This window comes from Nothobranchius furzeri, chromosome 8 (genome assembly GCF_043380555.1).
Source record: "Nothobranchius furzeri strain GRZ-AD chromosome 8, NfurGRZ-RIMD1, whole genome shotgun sequence".
Lineage (NCBI taxonomy): Eukaryota > Metazoa > Chordata > Actinopteri > Cyprinodontiformes > Nothobranchiidae > Nothobranchius > Nothobranchius furzeri.
In genome coordinates, this window is record NC_091748.1 from 52,862,740 (window position 1) to 52,872,509 (window position 9,770).

The following is a 9,770-nucleotide window of genomic DNA, read 5'->3' on the forward strand; positions in this document are numbered from 1 at the left end:
CTACAAAATATTCAAAAATTTACTGGCTTCATTTTATTAATATGTGAAATATCAACAATGCAAGTAACTGCAGTCAACAACAGTACAAAATAATGTAGATGCAATGAATCGAACCAATCAGATGGACTCTTACAGGCCCACATTTGGTGGTTGAGAAGCTCAAAAACATGGGAGTGTTGTTAAGATCACAAAACATAAAGTGAACAAAGTGAAACTAAAGTAATTGATGTCATTGAGATATTCAGTAAAAGGGTTTTGATGTTTATTGGGTGATTATTAAAAAAAAGAACTTTAGCAACGCAGCACTGAAACAGCGCCTCCTATCGGATTTGGCCAAATATTGAGGGGAAGTACAGTTCCATCTTAACCAAAAGCTTTCAAAATTGAGAATTTCAACACTTATTTTAAGATAGTTTGTCTCACTGTGATCATTTATAAAAATAAATATCAAATGGAAAATAAAAGCTAAAGTTTATTTGTTCAAATCATACAATACAAATCAGCCATGACCTCACACTGGAGGATAATCTGGTTTAGTAGAAAACCCAACAAATAAATGTTTATCTGGGTCTGCCCCAGCAATTCCACCTTAAAATAAAGATGAAGGACATTCAGAAAGGTAACAGCCACTTATCCTGCTCTGTTTAAAAACGGGACCGATAATAAGCACAGATATTTGATTAAGAATAAACATTTGAAAGATAAAATAACAAATAATAATTAATAATTCTCTCAGACTTGGTTAATGTAAATGGTATCACCAGTAAAGTGAAATCTAGATCCCAGTGTTTTCAAAATTGACTACAAACATGTCAGCGTTTAGAAAATAGGCTGTGATATTTCTGCACGATCAGCTGGGCGTGATCATGAGGACACGGCATCAGCGGGAGTCGAGGGGGTCCCAGACATAAGCCTGACAACTCGGCCATCAGCTGCTTGTTCACGCCAACATCAAAGCCTGTCAAAGACAGCAAATCAGGTTTTACTTCACACAAAAACACAGGATTCTTCTAACAGACCCTACTGAACTCATCATAGAAACACATCACAACCATCACTCACCCAGCTTCATGGCGTAGCTCAGAAGCTCTTGCATTTTGAACTGCAAATAAAAATCAGGGAGAAATTGAAATAAATCTGCCGGGACGGCGTCAGAGACATGCAGAAACACGTGGTACCTGAATCGCCCTGGCTTGGACAAGATCACCTTTCTCAAATGCTGACAAGAGCTTGTTGACATGACAACCTATATAGTTGTAGGTGCTGTGGGAAAACAATTAACCATAACTATAAAAAATATATATATTTTTTAAATTGGACAAGGACATCTGAAAATAAACGATCACTCACCTGCCAACTGCTCCGTGGGCTCCCATAGCCAGGGCTGCTAACAGTTGCTAAAAGAAGAGCATTCGTTAGTTTTGGGATTTGGTTCAGAACTGAGGTTAAAGGGACCATATCATGGAAAGTCCGCGTTTTCTAGCTTATTACCATGTGATATTGTTATTTCCTCATGAAAAATAAACCCAAACCTGTTTTGGCTGCATTCAGGCTGTAGGAGCCAAATATGTCATTTCCTTTTCTTTGGCCTTGATGTTTTAATTGATATGTGGGCGTGTCATTGTTACTGGTTGGAATAAAGGTAGTGATGTCATTGTTGGCGTCAGGCACTGTTCCGGAAGGGCAAACAGGTTTTTGACCGCTGTGGCGTGAAGACGTTTGAATGGGAAAGAAAGCGAATTACTCCTATCATTGTTTCACCCGGAATGCAATCAACATTAAACAAGAAGCATTATCATAACAATGCCACGCTTAAGGCTGTTTTTTAAGTAGTTTAATTAGTCAACATCGGATCAACACAGAGCGTCAACCAGGTCCCGGTCTAGCAGCCTCAGAAGTTCGAGCAATGGACTTGACTTCTACACAGGCATTTTCCTGTTTCAACTGCAAATTTTGAGTTTTACTTTGAAAATCCTGTAAAGCGTCAGTGGAAACTAGTCTCTTCATTAGGCCCTGCTCCTGTTGACCAAATTCAAAGATCTTTGGAGACAAAATATTTAGCAGAAAATAACCAACAAGACTACAATATGAATAAATGAAATCTGCTTCAGCTGGTTACATAAATTACTACCGACACCACCGAGAGTCAAACCTACGTCAGCTCATAACAAGACACAAGGCAGGCCCCTTAAACTGCTGGACTACCAAGGTCAATACAACAGCAGCCTTGCCTAAGACACTGTTGTTCACACGTTTTGTCGGAGCGGGGGTGGGAGGAGTTTCACTAAAACAGATTGTTTCCTTTCTGGGTATAAATTATGTTTATGTTTATGTATAAAGCAGTCGCTTTTGTCCAAAGCGACTTACAAGTGATAAGCGGCATGTTGCCCTTGAGGCTAACAACAACATCAACAAACAATTTCCCGTCAGTCGTAGGTGGCAGTGAGGCAGCATGATGAATCGTGGAGAGGAGGGAACAAGGAGTGGACAGTAGAGAGGGGGACGGGTGCTAGTTAAGATGCTCTCTGAAGAGCAGGGTCTTCAGGAGTTTCTTGACAGTCGAAAAGGAAGCCCATGTTCTTGTAGTGCTTGGTAGGTCATTCCACATTTGTGGAACGATGCATGAGAAGAGTCTGGACTGTCCTGAGTGTGGTGTAGGCACTGCTAGCCGACGATCCTGTGATGACCAGAGCGGCCGGGCCGAGACGTAAGCCTTTGCAAGAGGATTCAGGTAGATGGGAGCCGTGCCATCTTGGACTTTGTATGCTAGTGTTAACAATTTGAATTTGATGCGTGCTGCTAGTGGTAGCCAGTGGAGCTCAATGAACAGAGGGGTGACATGTGCTCTTTTTGGCTGATTGAAGACCAGACACGCCGCTGCGTTCTGGACCATTTGAAGAGGTCTCACAGTACAGGCTGGAAAACCAGTTAGAATGCATTGCAGTAATCGAGGTGAGAGATGACAGTAGACTACACCAGGAGCTGGGTGGCATGTTGTGTTAGGTATGGTCTGATCCTGGGACGTAATTTTGGGGGGGGACGGGTGGGACATGTCCCCCCCACTTTTTCGAAAGGCAGTTTTGGTCCCCTGCACTTTTTTCCGTCCAAAAACAATATTACGCTCCATTAAATGGATTTGGTTGAGCACTAGGACCGAAACGGAAACCGGTTTACTATTAGACCCGCCCAAAAGCTAATCTATTGGCTCTGCTGATACTTGCTAACGTATTATTGGCTGTTGCTGCTGTCACTCAAGTTGTAAACAGTCAGAACGTGCTCACGTTGTTCTGCTAGTTTGGAGCCGCTAGGGAACACCGGTACTGAGTCACATCGTCAACTAGACGCTGTGTAATATCAGCTCAGCTCAGCTTCCATTACTTAACATTTGAATAAGTGTTCATTTGTGAGTCTTTGGTAGTTAGGCACAGCCAGGAGGCAGCATGTCAAGAAAACGAAAAGTGGATATAAGAGACTTCTTTCAAAGTCAAAACGTAAGTTGGAACATGTGACACCCCTGCATTAAGCTCAGACTCACCTCCTCCTTCACAAACATACTCAAAACTAACTTTTACAAACTCATCTCCTCCACATAACTGACTCCTCAGACACAATTTATTCGTATTATTATAATTATTGTTTTATTATTATTACTATTATCATCATAATTATTATTACTAGTAGTAGTAGAAGTGTAACTTCAAAACTTTTATCATTTAACTTTATTGTAAACTTATCTATTGCAATGTATATGTTCACATTAAAAAGCTCTGAAAAATGAACAGTATCATCATCGTCAACAGATTTTTTTAAGCTTAATGCAAAGATGTACACTTTTCATTAGATTTATCTTATTTTTTCCATTTATTTTTTGTGTGTTGAAATGCAACAACTGTTTAAACACTTTTAAGGGAAAAAACATATTTAATATGTTTTTATACACTCAAATGTTAGGGTGATGATCATGTGTAAAACATTAGTTCAGCATGTCCTCTAACACAGCAAATGAACTAACGGCCAGATCTCAGGAGGGACCGTTTATGTATAAATAATTTTTATACTTTTGACTAGGCCTGGGAAAGTAACACATTTTGCTGGACGATATTTTGTCCAACAAATTGTTGATGATAAACGATATTGTCAACATTATCTAGACCAAAATAACCACTAATATAATGTTAATATATCATAATAATGCAAGTACACTCTTTAAAATGCAACAAATAAACCTTCATTTAACATTGAAATGTCCAGAACCAGAACTTCTAAATGAATAAAAATAACAAACAAAAATTGAATAAAAAAGGAATCTCACTCCCTGTTAGAAAATGTTGCACCAAAAACAATAAAAAAGACCCAAAACAATAAATACAATGGCCTATCCATTGTCAACAGCCAAAACTGCACTTCAATAATGATAATAAATAAAAATAATAATAGAGTTGTACATTTTTTAACTTTGATATATATATATATATATATATATATATATATATATATATATATATATATATATATATATATATATATATATATATATATATATGAGGATGGAAAAATTATTGAGATGGGCACGTGACGTGTCAAGGGGTCTTTACATAACACCCCCCACCCCAAATCCGCACAAGCCTGCTGTGTCCCCCCCACTTCTGAAATCAAAATTTCGTCCCTGGTCTGATCTTTCGTATGTTATACAGCGCAAAGCGTCATGAACGTGCAACAGAGGCAACATGATCTTTAAAGCTCAGGTGTTCATCAATCACAACACCCAGATTTGGTCAAATTATAAATTCAGGCTGACAAAAAAACTAATTTATGATAAATGACATCTTAATAGTGCCAATGGTAATATTGATCTCAAAGGTTTAAAATATCATGATTCAGCTCGTTTAATGAACAACTTGAGATACAAAAGAGGCTCTAAAATGTGTTAATCCTCAGGGATTAATGAAATGACACAAACAGCTTCCAGACTGTTAGACAAAAGCACAGCTAAACAATATAAAGTTTGATTATTTGTATGCTTATTAAAAGAATAGTGGCAAAACAGCTGGAGATGTGGGGAGGAGACTGACCTCGTCCACGCCGTACAGGACAGACCAGTCAGCCTGGCAGTAACTGACACACTGACCAAAGTCCATGAGGTCGCACCCAGAAAATTTCACACCCCTGAAGGAGGGAATGAGCTTCTCGATCCCTTCGATCACATCTCTCACGTGCACTAAAAACAGATATAAGACATTTGACTCATTCAACAAAGCTTTTGGCTGCGGCTGGTGATGACTGGAGCTTACTCCAGAACAAAAACAAGTCAGACATTAAAAGCACTGACCATTAACACCAGTAAGAGCTGGAATCTGGTAATAGTAGAAAGGCAGGTTTGGAGCAGCAGAAGCAACTTCCTTCATAAATTCCCTTAAAGCCTCTGAAATGGAATGACAGAAAAAAAATGATTAAGTATTTAAGGTTGGGTGAACTTAAACAGTACTGACACAGAATCAGAATGTAGGAGGGGAAGTAAACGGGTCGGATACCTGCAGTTCTGGGCTTAAAAAAGAAGGGGGCGATGACTGCAATCCCATCTGCCCCAGTTTGTGCTGCGTGACGAGCCTGCAGAAAGGACAGCAGGAACATCTCAGACTAAAGGACGTTTCTATTTCAGTGAGTTAACATCAAAAGGCACAAAAATCTAGAGATGGCAAAATGAACACATGCAGCTTTATAGCTCAGTGAGTTTGTTGTGCTGGTTTTCTCTAACGTATTGTGAAAAGGACTTGATTTAGTAAAAAAGGCCAAAGTATTACTCGAATGTAACCAGTTACTGGACACAGCGTGAAACAGGTAGGTCTTTCTGTTGAATGTAACAAAATCTAACTCCCTGCTCCTCTATTATAGAGTCTCAAAAATGATCGAAATCCCACGCATAAGCGTAGCACTGAACTCTTGTCAGAACACAAGATATAAATACTTTTACTTTAAATTTAAGAAAGGGTAAACAATGATTTAGCTCTGGATTTGCTCACGTCTATAGGATGGTTTGCCAGGCTAAGAAAACCCATCATTTGAATGTCCTGTAATCATTAATGATTAAAAAAACAACAGCTTCTTTTAATGTTGTTGACTCCTTATAGAATATCGCCGCAATTTAGCTTCAAACCACTTCTAGCCTTAAGGCATCAAGATAGAGTATTAGGATTAGTACTTATAAACCTGCCATATGCAGTCCTATACATGTCTACTGCCCTCTAGTGGAGGATCAACAAGTGGCAGAACAGACTACTGCATTAAGTAGTTATTTTATTAATATTAGACATTAAATAGTTCAGTTTAAAAACATTTTATTAATATTGTTCTGAACTTCAGGCATAATGAAATGTAAAAATACACACAAGTTTGGAGTTTTTGGAGAACTGTTTGTTTCTAAGAACATATATACAGTAAATGTAAATAAGAGTTTTAAATCATTTAAAAACTGGTGGGGAAATTCTTAGGGATGCATCTATGATGGAACTTTTTGGATTTACAGACGTAGTTTCTAAAGAAGCTATCATCTGTAATCTAAAAACAAGAAATTAAGGATGGAGCAGGGTCAGCTTTATTTATTATAGCACCACCGTTGCTGTCAGAAAGACTGAGCAGACACAAGTGTTGTCATTGCTAAAGAGCAAGTCGCCCCTACCAGATTCTAACTCCACTCCCACTTCATGTTTGAAAAATGCAACAAATGCTGTTGCCTGGCAGACCGAGAAGGCGGAGCTGCTAACAAATACACACACACAGGTTCACGACAGCATTGTGACATCATAATGTACCAGTTTACATCATAGTATACCTCTAAGCCAATAGCGGTGGCAGATTTAAATTAAAATACAGGGCAGAGTTTTTACCTGACGACGGCACAACACTGCCAGTTTTAGGCAGAATATTTAAATTTTAACTAAGATGCACTGAAGTGCCAAATTATTGACGACACGTGTCTGCAGCACGATTAGACACTCGTTTATTTAGTTTATCAGCAAAAAAAAAGTTTATTTGGGGGTGACTTGCTCTTTAACTAAAATCAGCCACAAAGAGAATAATTACTCAGGAGGACTCACCAGATCTTGGGAATCTTTAACACTCATACATCCGACATGAACAATCACATGGTCCATTCTTGTTGGGACACACGGAGTCAAAAGATATTTCACTGTCAGCATGTGTCGCTCCTGCAGCAGCACGATGTGAAAATACTGACCTGCCTTTGGCTTTCTGACACCACTCCTCTGTCAGGATCTTCCTCTCTGCTACAGTGAGAGACAAGCTCTCCCCTGTAGTGCCATTTACTGGAAGATTAAGAGTTTTGTTTTACTCCACGTTTCACATCATATTAGTATCTTTAAATTATAATTCGACTTGACAAAATTGTTCAAAAGGGCCAAATCATGCCATTTTAAACATTTGAGAGCAAAGGTAGGCACAATGTATAATATATTATTGTTAGCACTAGTGAGATGTCGTTTATCCTAAATACGAGTTTTTTTTCCATCAGTCTGAATTTTTACCCAGAACAGAAATTTAGCAAAGCTTTGGCCACGCTCACTCGGACAAAATGTGCCTTCAACAGCATCTTAGCAAGCTCCTGTTGTATTGGCTTTCTTTGTCTAAGTGCCTGCCTTTTGTCTCGTTTTGCCATGAGCTGATGCAGGTTCGACTCCCAGTGGCGTCTGCAGTAATTTATATAGCCAGCTGAAGCTGATTTGATGTTTTTATATATTAGATTGATAGATTATTTTCTGCAAAATATTTTGTGTCTCTAAAGATCTTTGAATTTGGTCATTTCCAAGCAGTGTTTTAGTGGATTTTCAACATGGCCCCATTAATAAAACCGAATTCCGCATTCAGAAACAAACCAACGAGAAAATTTCAGGGAAAGGCCAAAGTTCAAAACTAACTTTTAAGCTACAATTAATGAGGAGGACTTCAGCATGGCACTGGGTTAATCTTTCCTGCATCAACATAAAACTGTCTAGTTAGCAGGAAACGGGACATTCTACCAATGTGGAACAAAAGCTTGCTCTTCCTTATTTAAACGATAACGGAAATGAAATTTGCACATCTGGCAGGATGTGTGAAGATGATGAATGCCAGTTGTTCCCAGAGTTTCTAACACAATAAACACAAAAGCTATAGACTTGCAAATTTGATTGGCAGCTTGGAGAGGAATTCAACATGTTCACTTACCAAATATGCCCTTTACACCTTGCTGTTCTGACAAGTAATCAATATAAGGTCCAATAACTGACAAGTTGACTTCACTGTTTAGGAAAAATAACAAATAAATGGACTTATTACTGACAGTGATTTGGTCTTTAGCAATCAGAGCCAGGATAATGAGTGGTTAAATAGTTTTAACAGCTCCTTACCCTTGAGGGGTGAATGGGGTAAAGGTAGCTGCAATGAGCCCAGCCAGCTTTCTGTATGCAGCAGGAGCCATGGTTCACAAAACTAGTCAAAACACTGGAAACGAAACAAGGAAAGAAGGGTAAGAATAGGGACACGTTCAATGAAACCACACGAAGCACTTGTTCTACATTATCTTTGGCTGTGACATCAAATTGTTTGTGACACTTTCTCAAACTGGTCAAATACAAACTGCAAACGCGCAACTATCATCGAAGATGGCTGGTCTGGCATTAAAAGTGCTGACAGATGTGGTAATAAACCATTTATTAGCACTTCTCAAAAAAACGGCCACAACCACATTACTACACAGAGTACGTTAGGGGAACAAGTTGCGAGAAAAAGTCTGAACGCATAAAGGCTAAACAGCAGGTCGTTGTTTGCTAGCATCGCCGACAAACATTCGCCTGGTCACGGAAACAGGAAACAAATCCTGCGCACTTTCTGACTTACAGCAGGAACTTGATTAAATTGGGTGTCCGTCATTCCCAGATCCAAACTAAATGGAGCGCAGCATGAATCCTTGACTTTAACAACCAGGAGCAAAGAGAAATTCTCTTGCTGCGTGAGACCACAACAACCTACGTCTGGTCTGCTATCCCAGAAAAATACATGACCAAAGGACGTGCGCATGCCCAGACTTGCCCCAAAGTGCAAGTCTGGGCATGGCAGAAGTCCCTTCTTCTTCTTGTTTATTGGCGGGTGGCATCTAACTTCTAGGTGCATTAAAGTGGAGACTCGGATCTGAGACAGGTTCTTTCTTTCTTTCTTTCTTTCTTTCTTTCTTTCTTTCTTTCTTTCTTTCTTTCTTTCTTTCTTTCTTTCTTTCTTTCTTTCTTCGTAAACCTTAACTTATAGATGGTTTATTTTAATGTGGTTATATTTCTAAAGAGTACCACAATTTATTAAAAAATATGTATGTCAGTTTTAGACATAAAGAATGACAAACAGTATAATCAACGTTAACGCAAAACTTAATGTATGCACAAAACAGCAAAACTATATACATGAGTATTAAAATATTTGAAACGAAAGATGATAAGAACCGTCAAAAGAAATACATCCAAATCTGGAGTTATACATACATCTTAGTAGGTATTTGCCTCCTTGCGTTCTGAGCATGAAATTGTCTTTTTTGGGTGAGGAAGATGCATTTTGTACTACGAAAAACTGCAAGCACAGCATTAGACGCCCGTCACGTGAAATCATCCAAACGTCAAATGATACCGCAAGGCTTGATGGGAAATGTATTTTTTGACTTTATAATGTACCCCCCCACCCCCACCCCCCCCCCACCCCCACACACACACACAAACAGAGAAAACAAAAGC

General features: G+C 38.9%; 1 protein-coding gene across 2 annotated transcripts; it reads right to left on the minus strand.

Moving 5' to 3' along the window:
* Window positions 1-10: 10 nt before the first annotated feature.
* On the minus strand, window positions 11-9,661 carry npl (N-acetylneuraminate pyruvate lyase (dihydrodipicolinate synthase)). Of its 2 annotated transcripts, none has more exons than XM_070554110.1 (12): window positions 9,525-9,661; window positions 8,403-8,496; window positions 8,221-8,294; window positions 7,235-7,322; window positions 7,095-7,152; window positions 5,532-5,607; window positions 5,330-5,422; window positions 5,073-5,218; window positions 1,351-1,397; window positions 1,179-1,263; window positions 1,063-1,102; window positions 11-958 (listed from the first exon to the last, which is right to left on the minus strand). In XM_070554110.1, exons 2-12 carry the CDS (start codon window positions 8,471-8,473, stop codon window positions 813-815), a joined length of 924 nt encoding a protein of 307 aa, XP_070410211.1. In that variant the 5' UTR covers window positions 8,474-8,496; window positions 9,525-9,661; the 3' UTR covers window positions 11-812. The 2 variants fall into 2 exon arrangements, with proteins under 2 accessions (XP_070410211.1, XP_070410210.1); XM_070554109.1 differs by lacking the exon at window positions 9,525-9,661 and adding an exon at window positions 8,893-9,052.
* Between the last annotated feature and the right edge of the window lie 109 nt (window positions 9,662-9,770).